We start from the raw sequence: 27,999 nt of genomic DNA, 5'->3' as shown, positions 1-27,999 counted from the left end.
CAGAAGATGGTGCAATCTCTCCTTTTTATTACATTTGACTATCACAAGAGCAGTTTGTGACAACTTGTAAAATGAAACACTCCTAAAATTTGAAATCAAATACTGAAGAAGAAAAGAGAGGGGGGGAAAAATCACACTATTTTTTTTATTAAGTTTCTAATAAGAACACTACAATTTGTCATTCTTCCTTTGTTTTTAACTCTTTCTTTCTAGAACAATTCTAAAGTTGAGGTATAAAAGGAGTTCAGACAGACGTGTGGGTCTGAAAACAGCGGTGGGTTTGGAGGCATTGGGGGGGTTATATATATACAACAAAGATGGAAAGACAGAGGTAGAGAGAGGGGTAAATACAAGGGAAAGAGCGGCGATACAAATATACTAAGAGAACATAAAAAAAGGATAATAATCAAAAGGGCTTTTTGGAGAGGAGGGGGCATTTGATACTGTGGAGGCTCCCCCCCCATCACTTTCATGGAAGCTTCATGGGAACCATCATTTTCCACAGCAGCAAACGTCCCGAGCAGTCAACCCCACATTTCCATCATGTACGTCATGTAACAAAAAGCCTAAAGAATAACAATCATAATAAAAAATAAAGTTGATACAGAGTTATATAGTAAATCGTGTGTGTGTGAGGGGGGGCTTGTGGTGGAGATTTGTGTGTATGTGTGGGGGGGGGGGGGGAGGGGTGTACAAAGGCCAAATAAAAATTTGCATCTGAAACCGAGCGGAGATTATAAAAGCAACAGTGAAATATTACACAAACTGTACAGTGACATCCATTACACAGGTAGAAAAAAGAGAGGGAAGGGGGCCGGGGCAGGCAGCGGGGAGGGAGGGAGGCTTGATGACATTTTAGTGTATTAGAAAGTAACAAAAGTAATTACATGTCGGGATATTACACTGGACATTTATGGTGTTTTTGTTTTCTCTTTTAGGACATTTCTGTCTTCAGAACAAGACGATTCTAAATTTACCATTAAAACTTGTGTTTTTAAAAAAATGGCTAAAAAGTGGCTTTATTTTATTTATTTTTTTGGTAACAATGTCGAGAGAGACAGTGGAGCTCTCATCTGATTGGCCGGAAGAGGAAAAAACAACAACATAGGAAGTTCATTTTTGTAAAGATTGAAAATAAAATTGCCCCCCTTCCCCTACAAAGAAACAAAAAAAACAAGACAGATTTCAACGGTGGCATCATCATATCATGATTACTGACAGGGGTATTTTTGGTTTTGGTACAACAGGTGGTCTTTGTGCATATCGCAATGACGACGCACACAACTATCCCAGCGCCACATAACGCTCATCTCGTTTTTGTTTTTTGTTTTTTTGGTCTGACTGTAATAGTTCTACCCTTTTAATTCTTTCTCTTCGTTTTTCTTAATTAAAAACCAAGGTAAAAAGTGAGAGTGGGCGGGGCTGAATGAAGATGAGAACATGCGGCTAAAACGAGCCCTAACATGCATGGAAGACGAGAGTTGCGAGATTCCGGATGGACGCCCTCGCCATCACCAGCCTCTTCCCTCCCTCGCTCTCTCCGATGAGCTATTGGCAGCGTGTGGGGATTTTTGGTGGCGGCTGGTGCATTCTTACCCAAAAAACAAAACCACGCGCACACAAAATGGTCTACAATCAGACAGAAAAAAAAGGAGGCAAACCTAATGACCAAAAAAAAAAGAAAAAAAAAAGGGGCGATTAGTTCCATCCACTCTTCTTCTTGGTCTGCGAACCGGTTACCCACGGCTATCCACGCTCATAACAAGGATGCTAACAGTGCAACGCGGTGATGCCGATGACGAGCCGGGCGGCGACGCTTTGGTAAGAGCCTGCTGGGGAGGGCGACCAATTGAACGAAGCCGCAGGTGAAGAGCGCGAGCGTGTGTGTGTGTGTGTGTGTGTGTGTGTGTGTGTGTGTGTGTGTGTGTGTGTGTGGGGGGGGGGAAGATAATGAGCATATACACATGTATGTGTGAACATTATGACACGGGTGTGGTAGGAAAGTCCAGAGTTGCGCTGCTGTCCTGTGTTCCAGCACAGTGTGTTGTGTTCATGACATGATCCCGTTGAGTCCAAGATGGGGGTGAGTGAGAGAAGGCGCCGCCCCAGCCCCTCCGCCCCCCCCCCCCCCCCCCGCAACCCTAAAAGTGGAAATGGCCGAAGGCGGAAGCCACCCGGATCAGTTGGAGGTGTCTGAGTGGACGCTGCTGGGAGCTCCGGGAGGGGAGGTGACAGAGGGGGGGTTGGTGGGGTCCTGCCAGCTGTTAGCCTGGAACAACAACAACAAAAAAAATGGGGTTCAAGTATGGCGCTGTCTTGATTTGCGAGAAGGAGCCAGCCGATAAATTGGCCGATATGAGCTCATGTTATGATGTTACAGTGTGCGTGAAAGGGTTAAAAAAAAAAAAAAAAGACCCCACAAATACAACACACACTACAATATGAGACAAAGACAATGACATTGAAACCATCCGCCAACCGATGACGAGTTGAAATGGGGATTGGCGTAATGTATATTTTCTATAATTGCCAATTCCGGCAAAGGGCCGGCCCATTTGTCCGCTATGCAAATAAGCCCCCAATTTTCTTCGTGGCCTGTTATGCATAACGATTGGTTACAGTATTAACACAAAAATGCTCGCCAAATAAAATTATTTAAAAAAAAAAAGGCTTTTCAATTAAATGACGCAACGTGTACATAATGCTGATGGAGGGCCAGCGGCAGAGTACCGGTAAGCTTGCCCCGCTTCTGCGAGGACCCCGAATAGAAGGAAGCCCAAATACTTGGATGGTTTCTTCACTAGAAACATCATCGCTCCCGAGTCACGCAAAACAACGGAGAACGATGAATAGTCATATCAAATTTTGTGGAAATTCCCCTGCCATCGACACTTTGAGAACAACTGTCTGTTTGTCAGTAAAGTGTGTGGAAAAAGAAGGTCAATGAAACACTTTTACAAGATGGAAGTTGGCCCGCCTCGCAGAGAGACGCTTTTCGAAAAGACAAAAAAATACCGCAGGCAACAGGTACTCGTTTTCTCCGCCGGTTTTAATTTGATTTCATGCGTTTGTCCGATGCGCGTCCCGTCATCCCGCAAACGTACGCCGATCGATGTTAGCCATCCAGCCATGCCTAACGACATACGTATGCGCCTTGGCACGTAACACGACGGCGCCTAAAACATAAAACGTGATGTCATGGCTAAGCTCGTGCGGCTGGGAGATTGATTCGGTTTCGCCACGCTGGATACGAGATTTAATGACTCGGCGCCTGGGTCTGTAACATCCGTCGGAAAACTGGCAGAATGTTGATCATTGTTTTCCAAACTGCTGGGCACTGCTTCAAATGGTGGAAGGGGGAAAAAAAAAAAAGTGTGGCTCCTTGATATGAACTGAAAAAGGAGGGCAACCGGCAGTGATGATGTATTCGAAAGATTTACTCACATCCAGGCGATGAGGGGTGTAGAGGCCACTACCTGACAGCTCCTCATAGCCGCCCGTCAGGTGTGTAGCACGGTGCAGGGTATCCACCTGTTAACACACACACACACACACCCAGCAGTCAATCACAGCAACTCAACAAAGTCGTTACTTTCAAACGTCGCAACCAGACGACAACATCGTCGAGTGAGTCTCCGCAATCGTGTAGTCATCGCTGCCTGTCTTGTTGACCACGGAATGTTCCGGTTCATTCTAATCACAGCTAACGTGACACGCACCGTTGCGTTTCCTTTCCCCGGAGGAAAAGGAAAGATGCCAAAAGAATGGAGCCAGCGAGACGGCACGGAACCAAAAAGCTCACTGGGACAGGTTGTGCTCTGTTTGCGCTGGCGAATGGACACTTGCAGGGGGAAAAGTATTAGAATCGTTTCTCTGGATTCCTGCATAAATTGGGTCATCAAATGAAAGCGGAGCGTCATCGAAGTCATAACAGATGAAAAAAATCAGAAATTGCAGGTAATTAGTCAGAATTTTATGAGCAACAAATGTACCTGCGCTCATCTATGCGTGCCAGTGACGTGTAGTGACAGGCAGAACAAATACATGCATCGCCGCTAAATTGCAGAAGCTACATTGGTAGCATGTCCATGTTTTGTAGAATTTTTATTTTTGTTTTGTCTAGAGATGAAATGACTGCAAAAAAAAACTTGGGGAAGCACGTATTTCAGTGGTCTGCAACCAGCAGCTCGGGAGCCGCACGCGGCTCTTTCATGCATCTGCTTTGGGCTCTCTGTCGCCAAGTTCACATGGAGCCTTGCGTTCCGATTGGAATAAAACCGAATCACCAATGAAACGGCTCCATGTCAACACCTCAATTAGGATGAAAATCCCGATGGAATTTCTTTTGTGTGCACTAGGTTGGACTCTTCCTTTTGCCAGGTCCGAGCAAATGTCTTGCCAGGCTGCGTCTCATCTCCACATGTTGTGTCTGCGATGTATTTATTTCTTTGTATTTTGCTAAAACAGTAATTTTAGCTGGAACAATTTTAAAATAAATATTTCTGACATTTATCCACTACACGCCGCAAAACAATTATTTGCATGGCATTAGTGCGCATCCGTCTATTGTTGTGACTTCGATGACGATCCGATGAGACAGTATTTTATGCTTGCATACTTTTTCTGTTCAAGTGCATCTGGACATAACAAGCAGAGGGGGTGGCGGGGGGAATGTTTGTAGGAGCGTGGCGGGGATCAATGGAGGCGGGAAGTGTGTATCGTCGATCTGCACCCGAGGGTGAAAGCTGACAATTGCTCGGCGCCGAGGAGGAGGAGGACACGCTCACACAACTAAAGGATTGGACACTGCAATGATTCTACAATTCCCCAGTGCGCCTTGCCGAGGACTTGCTTGGGGCGAGAAGGGACCGGGAGGGGAAGAGGGGTCGGGATCCAAAAGGAAGCTACGCTAAAGGAAAGCTACCGCCGGGAGCCTGGCAGCGAGGGTCGGCGGGCGCAGCCGTCCTCGGTGCGTACCTGCGGCTGCAGAGAGGGTGCCATGCCGATGCCCTCCCCGTTGAGCAATCGCAGCCCAACGTAGCCGTCGCCTGCGTGAGACAAACCGCAGCACCCCGATGACCCCACAGGCAACACATGAAGACACGTCACGGCGTGCGGGTTTCGTCAGTCAAAAAGTAGCGCGCAGCATTTTGGGATGCTTTCGAAGCGGAGGCGGAGATAAATGTTTGTGAGGAAGAGGTGACAAACTATTTCCAGGTGGCAGAAAAGTCAGTAGCTACCGCTAACCCGAACAGAGTGACGGCGTAGCGGATCCGGAGGCCGTCCGGAGTGACGCGTCGTCGCCACGTCACGTGTCTTACCTGAGTTGGGTGTCGCCGGTGAGTTGGCCTGGCTGGCTTGCGCCGACACGTTGGCGGCGTCCACTGCTGTCTTGACTGCGTAGAGGTTGGCTTCCTCCTGGAACTTGCCGATGTTCTTCTTGTAACGTATTCTCTTGTTGCCGAACCAATTAGAGACCTGCGGAACGGACGCGCGACGGAGTGTTAAGCTGACAAACCACACAAAAGCAGGCTTGAAATCCACGAGGCACAGACGCACGAATGTCACCCAACCAAACCCCGTCATCTTGAAGGCACATGCATATAGGCACACACAACCCAAAAAATCTTTTATGGTTCCAATGTGGGGGTGGGGGGGGGGGGGGGGTGGTGTTAAAATGTGCAAGTTTTTTTTTTTTTTTAATGAGAAGAAAATCCCTCATCCAGCGCTCTGCATCTGAGTTTGAAGCTCAGGGTTTTTTTTGTTTGTTTTTTTGGGGGGTGAGGGGGGATTTTCTGTTTTTTTCATTAGCTATAATAATTTTGGTCTACATTGCAAATAATCTGAAAAATATTGCAGATTTTTATTTTTTCCCCAATGTTTAAAAAAAAAAAAATTAATGAGGAGAAAATCCCTCATCCAGCTCTGCATCCAAGTTTGAAGTTCAGTTTTTTTTTGGGGGGGGGGGGGGGGTTGGGGGGATTTTTTGTTTTTTTCATTAGCTAAAATAACTTTGGTCTACATTGCAAATAATCTGAAAAATATTGCAGATTTTTATTTTTATATTTTGCCAACATTAACAATTTACAATGCAAGACAAAATTTGATGAAATTCAAGCATTTTCCCACAAAAAAAGCGCAAATAATATAAAACAGTCTATAGTTGTATGCGTTGAGGGCCCCTCCAAAAAAGAAGTTATTTTATGAGTGGCATTTTTATTTTCTCAAATTAACAGGCTGATTAATCGCTAATTAGAATGTTATTCGGCCAAATATTGGGATCTTGACTGGACTAAAAATTTAAAAATTACACACGGGTGAGAATTTTGTTACCTGAGACACTGTGATCCCGCACTTTTTGGCCAGCTCCTCCTTCGCCTCCTCACTTGGGTAAGGATTAGACAAGTGGGAGTAGAAATACTCGTTGAGCACCTCTGTCGCTTGCTTGTTGAAGTTGCGCCTCTTGCGTCTGATGCGGGACAGAGGAAACAATCGGCAACATGCTCAGAATGTGCGCCGTCGTGCAAAAGGATTCTCCACTTTTTTGTTCTTGGAGAGTATGACCGGCAAATCAGACAGACGGACACGCACAAATAAGACACGGGGGGCCACGTTTCGAACGCCCGCGCACAGACCTGGCGTCAAGGAAGCGCGAGCGCAGGATCATGACGGCCTCGCAGGTGCTCTGCTTGAGCTGCATCTGGATGGAGCTGAACTTGCGGTGGATGATGGCCACCATGCGCTCGATCTCCTTGGGCGAGATGGGCCGTGTTCGAGACTGCTCTCTCAGCAGGTTCATTACATGGTTGGTGAACTCGCTGCATGCCTGCGGAGGGAGAGAGCGAGAGAAGACGAGTCTTGAAAGCTTCTCGTGATAAAAAAAAAAAAAAAAAAAAGACAAAGGAGAGAAGCTGTCAGGTGCTACGAAAGAGTCGGTTGATATGAAGAGAGCGTCTCGGCTCGCTAACTCTTTCTGACCGGATAATCTGCTTGTCATGAGGAAGTATGACGAGGAGTTTTCACAGACGACGTGTAACTCAAAAAAATTGGGAGCACAAGCGTTGGAAGGGCTTGCAAATTCCGCACACTTGAGCTGCGACGCAAAACCAGGACCGCTCACCTGTGAAGCGGGCTTGCCAAATACGACGACAGCATATTGCCCTTTTTGGGATGTGACAATTATATAAAAAGGTCGTTTAAAAAAACATAATAATTAAACTAAAACGGTTTTCGGGATCACTTAGCTGAGATGGAATTCCTTCTAACCATTGAAATAAAATGGAATAGAATCACTCTGCATGTTAAATCCTGACTTTTCTAACATGTTAGCCGAGCATCAAAAACCGTCTAGAGTCATGTTTACCTTCTAAGAAAATATATATTAAAAAGAATATACCAATGTGCTTGCTAAAAATATTTTGTGTCTTGTGTCTTGTGTTGTATTATTTTGTCATTTTATGTTAACTGTTCTTTTGAGGGTGGCACCCGCAGTGGCTCCTCTCTCTCCTGTGGTTAAGAGGAATGAAATTTCATCTGTGCTGTATCTTGCACATGTAGCACATTTGACAATAAAGTTGACTTGAACTTGAATTTGAACTTGAATTCATCTGTGTGCATGCTCAGTCATCCGGGTCACTGAAATCCACACAGGCAGAATCAAGGTAACTGTTCTTGACTCGTTTGTTGAATTTGCTGTTGTTTCTTATTTTCGGAAAAAAAGAAAAAAAATCGCCTTGGGAAGAATGCTTGTGTGTTTGGCTAATTCCACACAATACATCTTCATTTAACAATAATGTAATACTGTTTGGAATGGGCTCCAACTTATTTGACGTCCACTGTCCATTTTTGGGTCGCAACCACATCAGTCGGGCCCCTGAAAGGTGGCGCTCGACACATTGCGGCACCGCTCGGTGCAAACGCGACTTAAACGTGACCGAGAGGTTTTCAAATGATCTCCAAGTAGCCCGTGCATCACACCTGTTCATACTTCTCCAGCTCCGAGTGGTATATCTGGCGAATCTGGGCGAGTTTGGCTCTGTAGTCAGAGTGTTCGATGCTGCTGTCCGTGGGCGAGCCGCCCGCCGCAGCCGCCGCGGCCGCCGCGGCGGCGGACCCGCCGCCTTTCTCTGGCCCGGACACGCCTTCTGCCAGTAGCATGTTGTCCAGACGCATGATCTGCGGATCTGGGGGGTCTTCCTCCTGCACGCCTCGTATACTCAAAACTGGACAGAAAAATAGAAAGGGGTGAAATGTTGTTAGCCGAGGACATTTTAGTTACGGGTGCCGGTTGAGCCGCTTCAAAAGTTTTACATTCCGCCTCAAACATTGAGCTCGGCTATTCCTTCCCACGAGCGCGTCGGAAAGAAACCCACCTCTCCTGAAATTCAGAGAGGTCAAGCTCTGTCAAACCCTGCCGGGTTCTTCCGCCCGCCTCTAGTGGTCGCCGAGCGAATTGCCACTGAACCCCAACTTGTGCTCGGGTTGCACAGCAGAGGGCAGTGTGGTCCCTCGGTGGCAGGCTGCCAGAGATAAGGGCATGAGGCATGGGACCAGTAATGGGAGTGCATGTGCTGTCACTATGAGCCCCAGTGGCCATAAGTATAGTTATCAGTCGTTGCTCTCCACCACTGTATTATACCAGGACCTCTGTCAGCCCGCAGCCCCGCTCTCATCTCTCTCTTTCACACATACACAAACCTCCAGATAACACACACCGTTGGTGGAAACTTTCTGCCGCAGACGACTCTCTTTGACGTCGCCGCCTCACACGTTTCACTCCATTTTCTTTTCACACTTTTCCAGGAAAGGTAAAGAGAAGGAGTCCACTTCTTGGAGACAGAGAGTGCGCCTCCGCAAGTGAAGACTGTTGCATTAACATGGCAACATTGCCTCTTACAGGTTAATAATGTGTCGCGGAAAAAATGAACTATTTTATGAAATTAAGGCAAGTCCCGTCATTAACTCATTCAGTACCAGCCAATTCTAGACCAAGTCTGAAAAGACGTTTAAAAACGTCTTTGGGAGTGAATGAGTGAAACGAAACTCCCAATGATATTAGGAGTGACCTCACCTTTATCAAGCACACTCCTATTTTTTTTCAAGTGCTTGACAGTTTCACAAAATTTCAATGGACTTGTCTAAAAATGAAGCCAGAAGTCCCCATGTGACAATTTGGTAAACAGGAGACTAACTCCAGGATGTTTGCTTTAAACATACGCCAACAATATGGATGACAGAATTAATCCCGCAGGAAACTGGGTCGGTCCTCGCGGGTTATGCTAGTTTAGTCAAAGGTGACGGGAGTTCACGGGCTCAATCGGTGGAAGCGTCTCTGCTTCGTGTGACTTTTGTACAACAGTGAGTCACTGTGTGGACGTTTCGCCATGGAGAGCGATCCCCCCCCAAAAAAAAAAAACCAAAAAAAAAAACAAACAACAGGTTAGTAGCTACAAAACGCATGTGGTGAAGTGCAAAAGAAGAAAAGTTCCCTCAAACATTCCAGATGCCACAAACCGAGCAGATGAGTTGTTTTTTCCCCCTCCAACCTTCATTTGATAAATGAGTGTTCCACCATTTGTAGCAAAGCGTCCAACTTCCCTCCCTCCCCTGCCTCCACCCCCCCTCCTTTTTTTTCTTGTTCCTTCTTGCCTGTTTCTTTGCCTCTGCTTAGGTCTCTTCTCCTTCCAAGGCACATTCCTGCTCTGCTGCTCCCCCATCTTAGGACTCAGGAATGCAGCAGACCCTGCCGCCTGAACTAATGACCCTGATTCGCCCATCATTTTCCCTCCACTTTTTCCTCCCTCGCAAGTCATTCACCAGCAGGCTCTCCGCTACTTAGTCCGAAAACGTGAAGCTAATTCAACACCCAAAAAAGGAACATTTGGGCACCTATTCTTGCTGCTTAAATGGACACCTTTTTGTTTGAGGCGAGTTGTGTGCGCAGACAAAAAAAATTAGGCCATAATGCCGCAGGCTGCGTTGAATGTCCATCACGGGTGTCAGCGGGGTTGTTTTTTTTTTTTAACTGCCCATTCAGGGAGAAAGAGAGCTGATGTACAGTAGAGGGCAACTGTAGAACACCGAAAGCTTCTCACCACTTTGCCCCCCTCCCACCCTCATTATGCCCCCCCCCCAGCTGTAGCCTAATGCCCCCTGCATTTCCCTAATTACTCCAATTAAGCCGTGATTACCCACAATCGCACTCAAGCACAGTCTAGTGGTCGAGTGGTTATTACAGCAGAAGCTGGGGTGAGTTTGGATTGTACATACGGCCGTGGAAATAAGGGACATTTATTTCCAAGAAAAGAGATTCCATCATTTTGGCTTGTTTTGTTGTTGCTTGACTTGCATTTTCAAATGCTGTGAAAAACGACATCAAATGGGAGGGCGGGAGGGGGGGGGGGGTCTGTTTTGCTCAACCGGCTCTTGAGAGCGCAGGCATGACGGTTTGAGTTAATGACAAGCGGCGCTTACTTAAATTCCGTCTTACTCCGATAAGACCGAGAGAAGAGCCGACAGTACTTTGCACATGTTCCCACCCTCGCGGTGGCACCGAGAGATGGAGCGAGCAGCATATACTATGAAATATTCAGGGTATCCAGCTGGGCTTTCGCTGCATACATAATCTTTCTCATTTCGGCGCCGGCTTTTGCCAGCCAGCCAGCCAGCGCGCGAGCCGCTGAGCTGTGCAGACACAACATCGGGGGTTGGCGTTTGGAGCTTGGCTGTAAGTAAAGGGGTGAAGAACCGAAGCAATACTGTGGCGTGATGTACATTAACCGTAATGCCGTCCACACCGAGGCGCAGATAAGACTTCAACTCAGTCAGTATATCATTGCTCAGCTCACAGCACAAGCTTTATCCTTGTCTGTCTTTCCCCTCGCTAGCATCCCCTTTTTCACTCCCGTCTCCCCACCACCAACACACATCCCCTCCCCCCTTCTCCCTTTCAGCGCACCCCCACCGCCCCCCCCCCCCTCTGTTCTCCATTTCAGTCGAGTTCTCCATGTGAGCCGCAATCCCTCATGCTGTCAGCCCCCCCCCCCTCGCCCTCTCTCTGTAGACAGACAGGATTAGCATTTTAATTGCATCAGCTCCCTTGGGTATTCTCAGCCTTTCACTGGGAGAGAGCAAGGGAGCGGGAGAGAAGGATAGGGGAAGGGGAGGAAGAGGAGGGGAGGGAAAAAAAAGGTGAGGAGAGAGGGGAGGGTGGAAGGAGAACCAAGGAGAATTGCAAAAAGGAGTCGCAGGAGAAGATGTGCGTCTGTGTGTGTGTTTGCGCAAAACGGGGAAGAGACACCGAGGGGTTACAAAAAAATATATATATAAAGAATCCAGAGTCGAGGCATGCCAGAGAGAGGGAGAAAAGATGGGAGTGTGAATACATCAGTTATCCTTTCATTACACAGATAAAAAGAACTGGGACACGGAGATCTTTCCACAATCATAAAAAAAAAAAAGTGTACAGTAAAAGAGGGTGCAAATTTACCTTACAAGGAAAATGGGAGACCCGGCTGTTACAAGCGCTACTTATAGAAATATGCTGTTCATAATAGTGTATTTTTTTAAATCAGGTTATTGTCATGCTAGTAGAAAGGAAGTAAAAAAAAAAAAGAGGGTCATTGGAGACGAGGACTTAGACATCAACACTAAAGAGGCCGTATTATAAATGAGACATCATCTTAAAGGACTCCAAGTAAATGAAAATGCTGTAAATGTTAACATTAATTAAAGCAATGTTACATACCCCCCCTTTTTTTTTTATTAAATAAGGTGTTTTTGGGGAGGAGTACAGTCAACTTAATGAGCACAATCCATATGTTCATTGCTACTTTAAGCAGCTCACACTAATCAGCATCTGTTTGGGGAGCTCACCAGAGTCCTGTTGCACGCAGCCCTCCACGACGCTACAATTTTACACACACACACACACACACACACACACACACACACACACACACACACACACACACACACACACACACACACACGCACACGCACACGCACACGCACACGCACACGCACACGCACACGCACACGCACACGCACACGCACACACTTAAATACCTGTACATACAGATATTAAACACAACGTGGTCTGATTACGGTGTGGAATTGGACAAGTCGCACTTTGGGCGACACTTCAGCCCCAGCACATCATTAATCAGCACTTAATTAACTAAAAGGGATAGATTTGGACGCTAAAGCAATGACGACACGGAGCCCCCGCCCCCTCTTTTTTTTTTTTTTTGAACGGCCATACACACTGTCTCACTCGAGCACAAACACACACACACTTAACACTAATGAGGGATAGATCAATTAGTGCTGTCAGGTAATGGGAGGCTTTGCTACGTCTCAATCATTAATATGCATATTTTATGTGATCAAAACAATGCGAGAGTCGAATACAATTTTAATATTAACTACCAAAGAGCGCAATGTAAATAAAAATCACAATGTTTATATTCTAACATGCAACTTAGGTGATAGGCCATCAGAGTCCATAAATGACAAATTAATTTCTCGGAAAACAGAGTTAGTAGTCATTAAAATTTAATGCTAGGCTCCATAAAAGAAACAAAAAAAAATCGTCATCACAAACACAGCACTTTAAATTTAATTTGCTGAATTTTCCCCATAAAAACTTCATGATGTCTGTTTCTGCGATTAAATGATAGAAAATGTGATGTCAGAGGACATCAAATTATTTGAAGTGCCGGCATGGTAAGGGCTGAAGTAGTTACTTTTATTGTCATCAGAAAAAAACCCCATCTAATTTTAAGACGTTAATCCACCCAATAAGCACAGCGCCTGCTTTACAAAGCAACCAAACTAAAAAAATATGTATATAGATTTTTCAAACAGAATCTGTCAGAGGACTACACATTTGCCGAGATTTCTACAATGAATGAAACCAATTAATTAATTCTAACATTTAAACATTTCCTGAATGTTCTGCGTTCCCAAACTACCGCCGATAATGTGACATGTGACCAGCTCAATAGAAGTTTTAAAAATCTCTGGAGGTGGTAGGTATCAATAAACAACTGAAATAATGTGGTTGCACAAGTGCACACACCCTCATAACCGGGACGTGGCTGTGTTCAGAGATAACCAATCACAATCAAACTCATCTGAAATCAGTCGGTACACACCTCTCAGATCGTCCCCAAATAATTTGAACAGTTCATAATTCCTTCCACCTTGTCTTATGACCCAGTTACCAAGCTCCCAAATGTGTGTGTGTGGGGGGGGGGGGGGGGGGGGGGGGGGCTAAGGTCCGATGAAACCAAGGTTGAAATTTTGGGCCATCATTCAAACGGTTATCTTTGGCACAAATACAACATTGCTCATCATCATCCTACAATAACGCATCAGTATGAACGGCTGAAGGAATTATGAACAGTTCCAAACAGCAATCTGTGTTAGCTCTAAACCAGAAGGCATACTTGATAGAAGAGCTGAAATTTATTTGGGGTTCGGGGTTAAGCAGACGCACTTTAAATGGTCGTGGGTGTGCGCCGACTCCAATTTTAGCTTGAGCTTGAATGTAATCGGTTAATTACAAACCCAGCCACACTTCTATAAAAGGGTGTGCACACTTGTGCAATCACCTAATTTGTTTATTCTTTTTACGTGCCCTCTTGAAAATATATATTTTTGAATTCAGATGTGTTGTGAAGGTTATATGTCACATTGATATTGGACTAAGTTTTGAAAGGGTTTCTTTTGGTCTCATTTGAAGATGGGTGCGCAGATTTTTTAGCTACATTGTCTGCGCGGTGTTGCATTGCGGTGGTCTGCCTCGATCTACATCAATTCCCCATCGCTGACGCTCTTGTGTAGACGGCACACGAGTTGAGACTGAAATCCACGGCGCATCTTCCGGTTGCGGCTTCAGTAACGCACTCCATTTTGCTTCTGTTGCTTCAAAATGTGATTAATCAACACTAAAGGAATGAGGATCACAAGAGTTGGTCTCCGGTGTAATATCAAGCCCGGTGCCGTTGTGCGCGGGGGGAAAGATGAAAAGCACGGCTTTGTGAAATGTCACAAGAGGAAGAGGAGGATGAGGAAGAAGGCGGCGGCGTAAAAAGCGAAGAGGCAACGGCACGGCTCAACTCGTCCCCCAGTCGACTCTCATCAGGCCAGCTGCCTCCTGTGCTCATTAGCGCAGACTCTTAAGGAGCTCCTAAAGACTTTGTGAAAAATGAACGCTCATTTGAGAGGTCGTTAATTTGCACTGTTATGCAAATGATGCCGCAATTAAGCGATAGATCAGATGAGCGCTCCTCATTTATAACACGTGAACAAGCATTATGACACAGTCAGATGGTGTCACAGAGCTGAGGCGACATGTTTAGCCTACACTGGTTGATGCACCTCTGAGGAATAAAAGCCACCGGGCTAATCGGGTTTATGGTTGGTCAAAATACCCGTGCACCCGTGTTTTTTTTTTTTTTTTTGCCAGAGGTTATTTAAGTGCAAGCTCACCTGTTGAAAAATAAATGGCTTGAAAACTAGCGCGCATATCGTTAGTTATATTTTTAGACAGACACCATATCTCAGCCAAACCAAATGTAGTTTTGAACTCGTTCAGTACCAGCCAATTCTGGACCAAGTCTGAAAAGACGTTTAAAAACGTCTTTGGGAGTGAATGAGTTAAGTGGCTTTGACCCAGAATTGTTGAAAAAAAACAAACAAACAAACAATGGCACCAAGGCGTTAAATGAATTAATGCAGGTGTAAAAACACCCCCACAAAATTAACACATCGGTGTTAATATCAACCTGCTTCGTTTGGTTAACTGTGAACAAGCAGAGCGCTAAAGTGATCGACCCCCCCCCCCCATTTATTTTAAACAGAAGACCTAAGTCAACTTTGTGTCAAAGTAGGTTTACAGCGCCGACTCTAACCACTATATCACTGCCAATCCCTGCATTTATGACGCGGTGTAAAACAGTGTGAGATAACGACCTGAACAATAGAAGAGGAGTGGAAGGCTCCCATCAATGACAATTAATCCTTAATTAGTCAGGATTAAGAGCTGGGATCTGACATTCTCCCACCCCTTCTGCCACCCGACGTATTGCAATCCAGTTGACAACGCGTTCGCATGTCTTTTGACTCAAGAGACCTTTTGAAGGAGCGAGCCTTTCAAAGCAGTGTGAGAGGAACAGGACATGCTGCGAATAAGAGCAGATGCGATGAAGAGGTTGGAATTCCCTGCGTAGGGCGACGTTGCCCGAGTGTGTCAGTACGGAGAGTCGCGTAAGATTTCCTGGCCTTGAGACTTACTCAGAAGTAACGCACCTGGACACAAATTTATTTGAGTAGCTAATCACATATCACGGTAAGGTGAGGGGGATGGAACGGGCTAATTAAGTGCTTCCAGTTGACAAACTTGACATTGATTCTATCCTGAGATTGGTTAAATAATTTGAGGCCCGCCGAACCCGACTGAACTGTTGTGCAGTGTGGGGGGAGGTCCGGCAAACTCGCATTCGTTCGTGCCGTTGGCCACTTATTTGACTGTGAATTTAAATATCGGAATCGCTGGTGAGAGGTGTTGTATAGGATATATTTATTTTCTTTCTTTTTTTTAATTAAATAATACATATTTATAGCATCATAAGAAACTGTAGATTAAAAAGCGAAGCGTGGAGAGTATCACCGAAACACATGAGTTTTCATAACAAAAAATTACGTCTGCGTGGACGCAACATCCAAGCGGCCGCAGCCAACTCGCTGGCTGTACCAAACCGTTAGAGTACACAAATAAACAACAGATTAATACTTTGAGTCCAAATTTGGTTCATTCCCTGTTTTTCCATCAATCAACACTATTGGTCAGTGGCCATGTGGGTCCGTTTTTTTTTTTTTAAATAGATCACTGACTATTGTTGAGATTTGAAATCATCTTACGCTCTTTGCCGATGCAATGTTATCAGCTGAACAAACACCTTTTCTGGTTCCATGCCAGCGATATGTACAGCGTGGAGAGTCTCTGTTGTGGAAATGCTCAAGTTCAGTCAAAGAATTGGAGCCAGCGGCCTCTTGAATATCCACATTCTCGCTTTTATTCCCATATGATTCCTTTCTCTCTATGATTATAATGCATGTACAGCAGCTAAGGAAACATGCTTCTTCCTTGAAAATGGTGCCATGTTGTTTGTGGAAAAAAAGATTGCGGGTGGGATGTACATTTGTCGTACTGTGGTCGCACAGGGGGTCTTAGTTTTTCCCTTGCAGCAAATTGGTTATATGTGCAAGGGTCAATTGCAGAGTGTGCAGAAGCCAGTCATGTAGTTTTTTTAATGGCGTGATGAAACAGGACAAAAATCATATAAGGGCAACTAAATATTGCACTGAGGTGTCTTCATCCAAAACTCCAGCTCAGTTCCTGTAGGAATAACGACACATGGGGAAAGTCAGCCGGACCACACAGCGTTAGGCCTGGGCTGAAGGTTGAGGTGCCTTGCTTCACCAGTTGAAATTGGGGGGGGTGGCGTTTTGGGGGGTGGAAGGGTTGGTGATGCGTCTGTCAGGGCCAGGGGTCTGTGTGATATTAGCCGTCTGCCAATCTGGCTTGGGAAATGGACATCGAGTAATTACTCCTGCTCTTACTGCCTCATCAATCTCCCTGTATCACTCCTGCACCCCCCCACACACAATCTTTTTTCCACTCTCTTCGGCGAGAGAGAAGGGGGGGGGGCAGGCTGAGTGACAGGACGCCACGCATCACAAGTGAGATGCCTCAAAAAGCAATGAGATAATCCTGCTCCACTGCATTGCATTAATACAAATCGAGAGGTTTCAGGAAATCCTTTCAAAAGCCGAGAATTTGTCCATGTGTGGAATCGGGGGGGGGGGGGGGGGGGTTAGTGCTGCTAGAAAGCTTCATAAAAATACAATAATGACAGCCCATAGGTTCGGAACAACAATAAAATGTTATTGCTTTTCTAAATTGGGCTCTTTAAAACTTGTAATAATTAAGATGCTGTAATGAGGCCCGTGGTGCACAAAGCTTCGAGTGTGCAGTTCAATTTAATTAATAGCACCAACGTCTAAGTCAGGTGGGGCTAAAAACAACAAAAATAAAATTAAAAATATGTTTAAACTACATGCTAACCTTTGGTTGTTGTTTTTGTTTTTTGGGGGCCAACAAATATCTACCATAGTGTTTATTTCTTGATTTATTTATTTATACTTACTTGAGTCAACGCCTTAGAAGTTAGACTCGTCAAAACAAGCCACTAATGACTACGGCGGTCATGAATAAACAACCGGGTTAATTAACAGCCTGTTTTGTGTTTTTACAACTTCAACTATGTTGCAATTCCATTAACATGTAATTGAGGCCATTTGGCGGCCTGAACTCTTGCTGTATTGTGATGCGTGCCACGGAGGGGTGCTGCGAATAATCTGCGACTGCGATCTGAAAGCGGGGTCGTCGCAGGCGTGTGGCGATATTAGCTCGATAAAGATTGTTTGCAGAACATCACCGCCGCGTCAGAAGTATCGGGCGCTACCTGGCAGCGTAACGGAGGTACGCACATTTCTGTGTGCCTTCATGCTTGAGATTAAAAATTTCAAATGGAGCCAGCCAATTTCCTACAAAGACCGTTTTAGTTTTAACACTCATTGGCAAGAAGCCGCCCCGTCTTCGCCCTTTGGTCACCATACGTACCGCCACCCGCACTCTCTGTTCCGGGCACTTTTATTAACTCATTCAGTACCAGCCAATTCCGGACCAAGTCTGAAAAGACGTTTAAAAACGTCTTTGGGAGTGAATGAGTTAAAGTCTTTGCGACCAAAGTCGGCGTTACTTTTCAATCCAATTCTTCCAATTCTATGGCCCAAAAGACCGGAATTCTCTGCAGCCAATATTAAAATCACCTCATTCATTCCAATAAAATTCATAGTTATATCATAGTTTACAGGGGGCTACTGTACATGATCACCACACCTGTTTGGAACTTGTTATTCACCGTGTGCAATGATGAAATGTTAAGTAACGGTATCACACCATCGTTTGTCGTCCATGTATTTAAATTTGTTGGGGGGCATTCGTTTTGCTGCCTGTTGCCAAGGTCAGCACTGCAAATGAGAATCTGTTTTCAATTGCCTTAGCTAGCTAAACAACGGTTGAATAAAGTATAAGTAAAACGAGGACAGCTTTCCGAGCGAGCTGCCACATATCAAATGTGCGCTTGTCTTTGTGGTCTCCAAGGGACAACGTCGGACGGTATCACATCAATTCCTCGTAAAAACCATTCCAATCCTATTCAAAATACCTCTGAAAATAAATTGGCATTGTTCGCGCGCGTAAATAAAAGGAACTTGAGGGGTTGTGACAGACGAGAGTCAGCGACAAGCTCGCATTGTTTACGTGCACGGCAAAAGGGAGAACATGAAAGGCAAACGGATAACGCCGAAAACGATGCCTAAACTAAATGTAAAAACTTCTGAGGGTAACCGCGGTAGCTTGTGGGAGATTTTTGGTAGACGCTGTCCCATTGCACTACACACGAGCTATTTTTACAGTAAATACCCATGAGAGCGAGGGAGAAGAGAACAAGAGTTGAAGCAAAGCCCCTAAACTCCTCACTCTGATCATGTTCCGTCTTTTACTTTCTTCCTCAAAGTGTGTTTTTGAAATGAACTATTAAACGGGATCACATTTCATGCAGATGTCGAATCTGGTGGGTCGGGTGGGTGAGGCAGCGAGAAGGGGGCACTGGCATTTTGCGCAGGAACATTTCCTTTACAATGAAAACAATCTAACCAACTGCAGCACTCAGAGGAATTCACCTCCCCCTCCCTCCCCCACGTCACCCCCCACCACCCCCTCCTCCTCCCCCAACAGCACCATTACATTTCCATATCAAAGCCCCGAGTTCAAAGCGAGTCTTCTCTTTCAAGAAAGGGAGTGAGGCTGAGGCAGAGAGGACAACACAGAATTAGTAGTAGACCCAAAGACCGAGTTCGCTTTTATCCTCCTTCACTGCGCTTGTACTGTATGTGAGAGGGAGCGAGCGAGCGAGAGAGAGAGAGAGAGAGAGAGGGAGGGGGAGAGAGAATGGGTGTGTATATGCACTGACATATACACACTCCTCAGTGTGTGTGTGTGGGGGGGGGGGGGGGGGGGTGAACTGCATAAAATGTGTGGAGCTACAAGAGGGTTACTGACTGGATCTTCCAAAAGCAGTGCCGAAGAGGAGTCAATTCCCATTCCGCCAGCACATAATGGAGCCTGCAGGGGGTCTTATGAGGGAGCAGAGAAATGCCAAAGCAGGTAACGGTGCAGCGGGGAGGCCGCTTGCGTGGCAGATGGCCAGCAGATAACCGGCAAAGCCAAATAGTTCTGCATCTTCGGATATTCACCTCCAGTATGGAGCTATCTTTGAACTAACCTCCGTGCCCCCCCCCCCCCCCTTGCATTCGGCTTACTAGTACGAAGTACGAAGAGAGCTTCTCTCTCTAGTGGGCTGCGAGACTAAATGTGAAAATCAAAGTGAATGGCATTAGGGTAAATAAAAGCAGCGGTTGCCTAGGAAACGATGGTATACCCTGCCCCAGTCACTCAAGCCGAGCCTGTACGTTTCTCCAATCACTGGAGAGCAATAATACATTATTGACAGAGGCCCACGGCAGGCAGCAGTGCAGCATTTTCAAATTGTATTTGAACAAGAGAGGATTTTTTTTCCTTTTCTTTCCAGAAGATACACATGTGAGAGGCAAGTACACAGGGGAAAGAGAAACCAAGGAAGGGGGATACGAGGGTGGGGTGGGGGGGGGGGATTCAAAATCCCACCCATTCACACTACCATAACCATCAATCTGCCAGCCATCCTAAGCCTTCGTCCTTTGAACCGCACTCGAATGTGTCAGATAGCTGACTGGAATAGCTAACAAGATGGGGATAACCAGCTGCTTTTCCTTAAAATAACGGAGCGACGGCGATCAAAGGCTAAATAACCGCATGTGTTTCAAACATAGCCTTCTATCACCTCGTGTTTAGATGAGATCGGGCAACGTTATTAGAAAGGGTTTCGTATTTTTTCGTTCGTCCGGTCGCACCGCATGCTAGGTTAGGCTGAGGGTAAAGCATTGATAGGCGGAGGCAATTTACTACCGGTGCATAACTGCATGATACTGCAGCGAGTGTGGACGTTCGAAGAGTGCGTCGGAGAACAGCATGTCGAGGTGGCGTAAGAGACTAACTATGAAGCAATAACCCCCGCTGAGTCTTTTCATATCTGCCTCCTGTCAACGGCTGTGTGAATATTCTGTCCGGATTATACAAGAGTAGTTTTCTTATTTTTTCCCTCCATGCAATTAATTTGAAGATGATATGGTAGATGTTGTGATTGCAGTACGTAACGAACAGTTGTTAGTGTCCCAGGGAACATGATTTCACCCAAAGTGTCCTTGGGTGTCTTGAAAGGCGCTTATAAATAAAATCTATTATTATTATTATTATTAAACCTACTGAGAATCGACACTGCAGAGACCAAACAAAATACAATCGACGCTCAATCATTTGCGAGTTCGGCGAGGCCAGGAAGGAAGTAGCTCGGATGCAGTGAAGCCATTATTGGAAGGAAGGCGCGACAGTGCACCTCCAAACTGGGGTTTCAAATTTTGTGGAGTGACGGAATAAAAAGGAAAAAAAATGCGCAGAGTCGAAACTCACCTGTCTTCTCTTTGATCTCACACAGAACACTGAACAGGGCTGGCTTCATTCGGTGACAGTTGAGGGCATGCTTCCTGCATGAGAGAGAAGAGGGAATCAGAAGTGGAGGAGAGAGCGAGGAGTAACAAAAAATAAAATAAAATAAAAAGGAACCCCCACGCCCCCCATCTCAACTTGTACCACGTCTTCCTCTTCTTAAAACGTGCGCTAGTCTCCCGAGGTACGTGCAAGTGTTTCAAAAGTGTGTCAAGCAGAGCTGCTTCACAGCATTCTCAATGGGAATTTGCTTTTGTGTGTGATATCAGAAATGTATCTGATGCATCAATGTGTGGGGGGGGGGGGGGGGGGGGGATGATGTCATTTCCGTGATTAGCAGTGTTGGGCAAGTCAGGGAGCTTTAATAGCTGATGAGTTACAGAGTTGCTGGCGTGTTCTGTAACTGTTGGCGTGAGTCGTCTGCATGCCCGACTTGTAAAGTAGTCGTGGCAAATATTCAGAATCGGGAGTTAATTCGCGCCGAGTTTTGATGAGACCCAAAAAACTAATTAATTCCACATTATTAAGACTTCCAACTGGAGCGTCGGATCCATTAAATCTACCCCGGTGTATCTCATTAGATTCAATCACTGTTGAAGTAGCGGGAGATGTGTCATTCACATTAATGGCAACTGTCTGGCCGTGACAGAACAAACATGAGCCCATTATGACATCACAACGGGTGCATTATGAACATGTTGGAGAGGCAATAACTTTCGCCCCCCCCCCACCCCCCATTTGGTGTTCAGATGAAACAAAACAAAAGCCAGCACACAACTTTGGATGTGATGAGCATGGACTGAAAAAAGATGACACGGTATTTTCCACCAAAACATAACATTTAAAAGACAACCACAAATGAATATGACTTGGCTACACCTGACCACAACAACAATTCCAGTTGTGAACGCCCCGAGTAAGTCAAGCAGGGACTGCGTGGACGGCCCTAAATTCTATTTCTTGTAGTGCTGCCTCAATGTGATCCAGAGTGATAGGGCTGCAACTATCAAATATATATTTTATTTACAAGAATTGGAAGCATCGGAATGATATTTACTGACCCCGTATGTTGAAAACACACGAGGAATTTGTCTTGGGTAGAGCCACTCTCTAATACCAGCAACAAGCAACCTTAACAACATTCTGTGAATCATCCCATCGATTCGTCGGATAAAAAAATTTAACTGCGTTATTAACTCATTCAGTACCAGCCGATTCTAGACCAAGTCTGAAACGACGTTTAAAAACGTCTTTGGGAGTGAATGAGTTAAACACAATAACGTGCAGGCGAGATGCAGGTGCTTTTTGTCCACTTGGGGTCGCCATCCGCACGTTTTGTGACTTTTGAGTGTGCGTAACTTTGAAAAGGGCCTGGCCTGGTGAGTGACGTGGGTGTCGCAATTGCAGTTGGCTGGTGGTGACTCAGGGTGCTGTTTGTTTACCATTTGCTCAATAAGACGATTGGAAGTGCGCCGGCTGTGTCCATTTTCACCGCTTGCGGGGGCATTACAATACATCTTAACTAGCAATGGTAGACCACATCAAATTAGCTTTATAGCAATAAACTGCAGGTGGCGGTCATAGGTGTGTTGTTCTGGTAAACATTGCACTTAATCAGTACCAGCCAATTCTGGACCAAGTCTGAAAAGATGTTTAAAAACGTCTTTGGGAGTGAATGAGTTAATCTTCTTTTAGTGTGAAATGATTCCAAACGTTGGACATTCTCTGTCTTTAATGTGCTCTTCCTCCTGGCTCGCCACCAACACGCCAAGCTAGCCCCCCCCCGCCGGTGGCGAGCATTTCCAAGCTGACGTCTTGCTTCCATATTTTTTTTTTGTCATCGATTTATTTGAGTTATTTGATTAATCATCGCAGCCCTACAGAGTGATGTAGCGGGTTTTTTTTGATGTGGCATTAAACGTATCACGGCTGGATTTGAGTTGGGGGAGGGCTGCCATCAGAATGGAGGGTATGAGCAGGAGGGGGAGAGGGAGGTGCTCATGCGGTCCTGTACTGACCTGTACTGGAAGTTGACTGGCAGGCCACCCCCTGCCGTGCCCCCCCCTGCTCTCCCTCCCTCTGTGGGGTCGTCTGATCCACCCCAATGCGCCGGCGAATCTTCTGGCCAGCATCTAAACATATGGCGACAGGAGGGGGTGGGGTGGGTGAAGAGGATGAGGGCGCAGGGCAGGCAGGGTGTGCGTGAAACGGCACCAAAGTTCTTGCGCTGCCCTGACCGCTCCCCATCCCAACACACCCTCCACAACAGGAGTGTCATGGTCACGTGTCAGCCTCGTCACATGTTCTGTTTGGAAATCATGACTGAGGAGTGGATGCGGGAGGCACAAACTTGACCAGAGACCGGAGTAAGAATTACGACGATGACGACCATTCGGTTTTCAGTGTGGCCTTTGGAAAAGGACCAAACCCATTTGTAGCGAGCGACCTGCGACAGGGCTCCACAATCCCGTGCCTTCGTTTTCTCTTCCAAACGCTATTCAAAAACAGCTGGAAAATGACCCAAAAAAGATATACTAAAATCGTCTTGTTTGTTTTGTTGTTGCTTTTAGAGTTTCATGTACTGATAATAAAGTTATCTAAACCTGTAAAAATGTATGTTGCTGCAAGAGTTGGCCATTCTGACCCAAACATTGCGTCTTATTGGTCATAAACATTGTTGGCATGTACTTTACGTCAGTGGTTCTTATATAGGATAAACAAACTAAATATAAATAAAACACTGACTTGAATAATGATACAATTAAAATCATTGAAAGTTAAAAATTGTGCCAAAATAAATATAAAACTTTTCACAGAATTATATTCTATGCGCCCCCACGGGACTAAACAGGGCATTTTGATTAATGTTGCGTTTGTGGAATATGAATTAAGCAGATAAATCCACTCGTTTTTTATCCATTTGCCATTTTGCCTTGGCTCCGCTCATGAACGTCACAGCTCACCCGTGGGCACTCTGATGTCATTTGAAGTCGAAAGCAAGTGCCAGTATAAGGCAAAATGGTGGAAAGATAAAAAGGGATGGATTTGCTTGCTTAATTTGTACTGCAATTTGACAACCACTGCTATGTGCACTGTGAAAATCAAGACTTTGATAAGTAATGTGACAATAAATTAGCTCACGAGCACAATTGCAATGACTGTTTTGACTGCGGCATATTTGCGCATTCCATGAACACTGAACATGCATGCCCTCCGTTTTGACACCCTACAGGTTCCATCGTTTATAATGAAACATCTGCGCTATCCCGTTCCAAAACTTCAACATCAAGGTTTTATGTTTGCTTTTTCAGTGTCAGATTTTTTTTATGTAAATGAAGAGCCGTAACAACCCACAGACAAGAAAAAATAAATAATCTGTCCCATTGATGAGTACTTTCCCATCGCGTCGCAAAGTTATGTTGCCACATTTAAGCAGACTCTGCAACATAACCCCTACATAGGAGGTAAATGCAAGTTGTGCATAGTTGTCAGGTTGGTTGCGATTGTTTTTTTTTTCCCCCAGCTGAACTTTAAAATAAATAAATAAATAAAAGGCCAATTAGCAAGCAGATGAAGGGTCTCCAACCTCGGGCAAGTCAGTCTGTCAGCTAAGAACAAACACCCACTGTTCAATGGATGAATATTTTATCAAATGGAATGAAATTGCCTTTATTGATTAAATAGTTTGCACATTAGAGCCTGCGTGTGTGAGAAAGAAGTGCCCCTCTTGTGCATGAACGGCACAAAGTGGACATACATTAAAGCAATAGGCGTTATTAGAAGTGGGACGCATATAGTACTCCAAAAGCAGCCACACCTTTAGTCATGTACTGTATATTTGTAACCTGTTTAGCCTGTTACATACACTGTACTTGTGCCTGTTTAAGAGAAAAGCACTATCATTTGGTCGATGACGATTCACGCTGGTGTGAACATATTTTACAAGGGGGGGGGGGGTTGTGGGCGTGACAACAACATAAACTGCACAGGCCCAGATTGTATACACAAACTTGCACGTTAGAAAAGGTAACAAAAACAAACAATCACGGGGGCACGCTCGGCTATATAGTAGCATCCCTCCCCCTCAACACCACCTCATTAATAGAAACTCGATTTGCGGACAGCTGCACTCGCGTACACATTATAGGAGAATTGATTGCACCCAGCACACAATGAAAAGGATGAACACCAGGGAGGGAGGGAGTGAAAGGGGAGTGAATTAATTAAGAGAACCAGGTGGTCAAATGTTGGGTGGAAAATCACTAGCTAATGACACATCACACTGTGGCCACGGTCTTGCGAGTGGACGCCTTCCCATTGTTGAGATACCGGGGCTTTATCTAAAAGCTGACCTTATGCTCCCTGGGCCACATGGCGCATGAGTGCTTGCTGCTCGCATATATTTCCACCTTTGCGAGGAATAATGGAAACACCGGAATGCCTCTGTGATATGAGCATTCAGTGAGGAGTCGTATGAATGAATGGCTGCTGTCATCACTGGGAGCTTCTGACTGGATGCGCGAGCCAATTGAGTAATCCCTGCATTCATTTGCATTTCATCGGATAATGACATCGACTATCAATTGATGCAGAACGCTATTCAGACGCATTGGGATGCAATTAGACAAATCTCATTAGGCATAAACAGCAACGTGGTGCAGCTTTCGGAGGAGGGGGGGGGGGATTCTGCACTCACTGCCTTATATGAACAAAAACTACATCAACAACTCAATATGTACCTGACATGTCTCTCTCCAAGTGGGAGGAATGTTGTTGTTTTTTTAAATCGTTTTATACAAGGGTTAATAAAAGGTCCTAAAATGTTAACTATGACTGCTGCTGTGATGTAATGAAGCAGTTATATGAGCCATGCAAGTGCAGTTTAAGTGGCAGCCAAGTAGTTGGGAGATAATTAGCAGTGCAACAACCATTGTCTCGCTGTGAAAACTCAAACTTTCACAACTAAAAACAAAAGAATCCGCCAACGTCCGCCGGTTATGACACCCGAAATGTGTTTGCAAACTCAAAAGGCAGCTGAGCACAATTGATGTAACAAAGAACTGCCAGTTTTATATAAACACTCGTAAACCGCGAGCGTCAAAGTGGTTGCAGATCATGTATTATAAAGTTGATTATTACAAATAATTGTTATTTTAAAAGAATCGTGTTTGCGAAGTCCGAGCTCCAGAGCAGCGTAGCAACGCGATGGAAAATGGCTCTTGGCCGCTCTTACCTGGCCTGTGCTTCGTCCAGGCTCTCGTCGGTGATGGCCATTATTTGCTGTAGGATATCCCCGATGTCTTGTTGGGGCTGGCCGAGGGACTGCTGTTTCCGAACAGAGTCCGGGTCGCCCACGTCGCCTGGCTGTAGTCCACCAAGTCCGGTGAGACCCGTCAGCATCCTGGTCTGGTCATCCATACTTTGTTAAAAAGGAAACTCGCCGTTTTCCTTCCTTTACGCGAATACACGCACACACGCACGCGCGCGCACACACACACACACGCAAATAGCTAGCCTGTTAGCTAGCCCGCAAACTAGTTTCCGCGACAAACATACACGCACGCTTCTTTGACGAATAGTAGGTAGTTGGCAACAGTTGTTGTCATGAAGCGGTTCACGCAAATACCCTAAAACATTGGCGTGTTGTTGAAAAAAAAACGACGGGGGTGGGCGTGTGGGGGGGCTAAAAGCGTTAGCTAAGCACCGAGTGAAAAGCAGCTAGGTTAGTAGCTGCAACCCAGCGGCCGAGAAGAAGAAGCAGCAGCGGGGACACACACGCACGGTCCGTGTGGGCTCGCCTCGAACATTGTGGGATGAGTGATATCAAACAAAAAAAATAAAAATAAAACACCAGCGCCAGTCTCTACGGGTGGATTTTTCGCCGCCGCCGAGTCCAAAAATCGAGTGAAAGCGGGGAAGGGAGGACTCCGACGAGAGAGCGAGACAGAGCTCCTACCGCCACAGACTACGCTTGGCCATTGTTGTTGCTGAGTGTCGCGCGACTATGTGGGATGTGCTGTACTCGCTGGTGGTGCTGTGGGCGAGCTCGGCTTCTTCCACACTCACTTGCAACCCACACGACACTGCTTGCTAGCGGGTGGCGAAAAGTCCACTTCCCCGACAACTTGCCACCCTACGAATTTCATGGAGGTGGAATATGGTCATGGAACATTTTTTGGCGACGGGACCCTCGGAGGGGTGGGGGGTTTGCTTCAATATTTGTCCAGGTGAAAATCATTTCTCCCTCGTGGCAGGCGTTATGCATGGCTAGCCACTGACGTCATCAATATGTTAGTCATTAAACACTCTCCAGCCCAATAAAGGAAACGCTGGAAAATTTTGCAGAACGATATAAGAGCTGCATCACTGAAATCAGCTTTTGTACGTCGGAATGTAAAAACAGGATTCTTATTCTTTGTGTGAACGATCCCCGTGAGGACATGCCGAAATCACAACATGGATAGTAGTTTCGTTGCTTTACAATAATAAATGTATTTTATGGAGATGTAACGATTGAATCGACACCTTATCGATTGCACTGGTCACACATTTTGGTGCCAAGAAAGTTTCAACTCTTTTAGGGTGCTTTGATGTCAACGGTTTTATTCTAAAAAGTGACCGTAATATGCGCAACAATGCAACGCTACAACTTTTAGTGAGGCTGTATTTGTCTTTTCAAACATGTCCAGACAATATTTGTTCATCTTTCGTGCAATATCATGAATGAGGGCAATTGTTATCGCATCGAGCATGTTTCGTGAAAAAGAAATCACGCAAATGTGTTTAAAAATGGCAATATTAGCAGTGAACAGATTTTCATCCAAATTTCCCAGAGAAATAATCTACAGATTAATCTAGCATAAAAATAATCATTAGTTGCCACTTTAACAATCGGTAGAGTTTGACAGCACTGTATAGCCAAAATAATGTGCACTTTTTTGCTGTTTTGACTGGGTGTTAAGGCAAAGGGAAATGTGTGATAATAAACATAGAACAGGAAATGCAATTTACTGCAACATGGGAAATGGTTCCAGCCGCTCAAAACAATGGCAATTCATTAAATATCAATTACACATGCAAATGAGGTTCTCAAAGCAGTTGCTAACATAAATAACATGTAGGTGAAAGCATAATGGCCATTGACTTGCATGACAATGAGAGCTTGCCAACTGTCCATTACTCTCCCCAAGGCGGCGTCAAAGGGTGAGAAGTTTTACTTCTAGTTTTACTATTCAGCTATTACCGTCTCTTTATTCTAAGTG

The 27,999-nt window shown here is 45.4% G+C and overlaps 1 protein-coding gene across 3 annotated transcripts; it reads right to left on the bottom strand.

Annotated features, from left to right (window-relative positions):
* Positions 1–5: 5 nt before the first annotated feature.
* Positions 6–26,934, bottom strand: pbx4 (pre-B-cell leukemia transcription factor 4). Of its 3 annotated transcripts, XM_086133252.1 has the most exons (10): positions 25,971–26,934; positions 22,756–22,869; positions 20,702–20,775; positions 7,978–8,222; positions 6,636–6,826; positions 6,334–6,469; positions 5,322–5,478; positions 4,978–5,048; positions 3,445–3,531; positions 6–2,269 (listed from the first exon to the last, which is right to left on the bottom strand). In XM_086133252.1, the coding sequence occupies exons 1-10, from the start codon at positions 26,153–26,155 to the stop codon at positions 2,180–2,182; spliced, it is 1,350 nt and encodes a 449-aa protein (XP_085989378.1). In that variant the 5' UTR covers positions 26,156–26,934; the 3' UTR covers positions 6–2,179. The 3 variants fall into 3 exon arrangements, with proteins under 3 accessions (XP_085989378.1, XP_085989379.1, XP_085989380.1); XM_086133253.1 differs by lacking the exon at positions 22,756–22,869 and having other exon boundaries at positions 25,971–26,931; XM_086133254.1 differs by lacking the exon at positions 4,978–5,048 and having other exon boundaries at positions 25,971–26,927.
* Between the last annotated feature and the right edge of the window lie 1,065 nt (positions 26,935–27,999).

The sequence above is a fragment of the Hippocampus guttulatus genome, chromosome 16 (genome assembly GCF_054856545.1).
Source record: "Hippocampus guttulatus isolate MCC_2025c chromosome 16, RoL_Hgut_1.0, whole genome shotgun sequence".
Classification (NCBI taxonomy): domain Eukaryota; kingdom Metazoa; phylum Chordata; class Actinopteri; order Syngnathiformes; family Syngnathidae; genus Hippocampus; species Hippocampus guttulatus.
The sequence above is the reverse complement of the archived record's forward strand: the minus strand, read 5'-3'. Positions and strand labels throughout refer to the sequence as shown.

What these genes read in the sequence shown, in the direction of transcription:
- pbx4 (XM_086133252.1), bottom strand. Translation starts at nt 26,155, where the DNA reads ATGGATGACCAGACCAGGATGCTGACGGGTCTCACCGGACTTGGTGGA. An exon ending in CTGGACGAAGCACAGGCCAG is followed by an intron (nt 22,870 to 25,970) that starts GTAAGAGCGGCC and finishes CCATATGTTTAG; the next exon opens with ATGCTGGCCAGAAGATTCGC. An exon ending in TCGCGCTTCCTTGACGCCAG is followed by an intron (nt 6,470 to 6,635) that starts GTCTGTGCGCGG and finishes GTCCCGCATCAG; the next exon opens with ACGCAAGAGGCGCAACTTCA.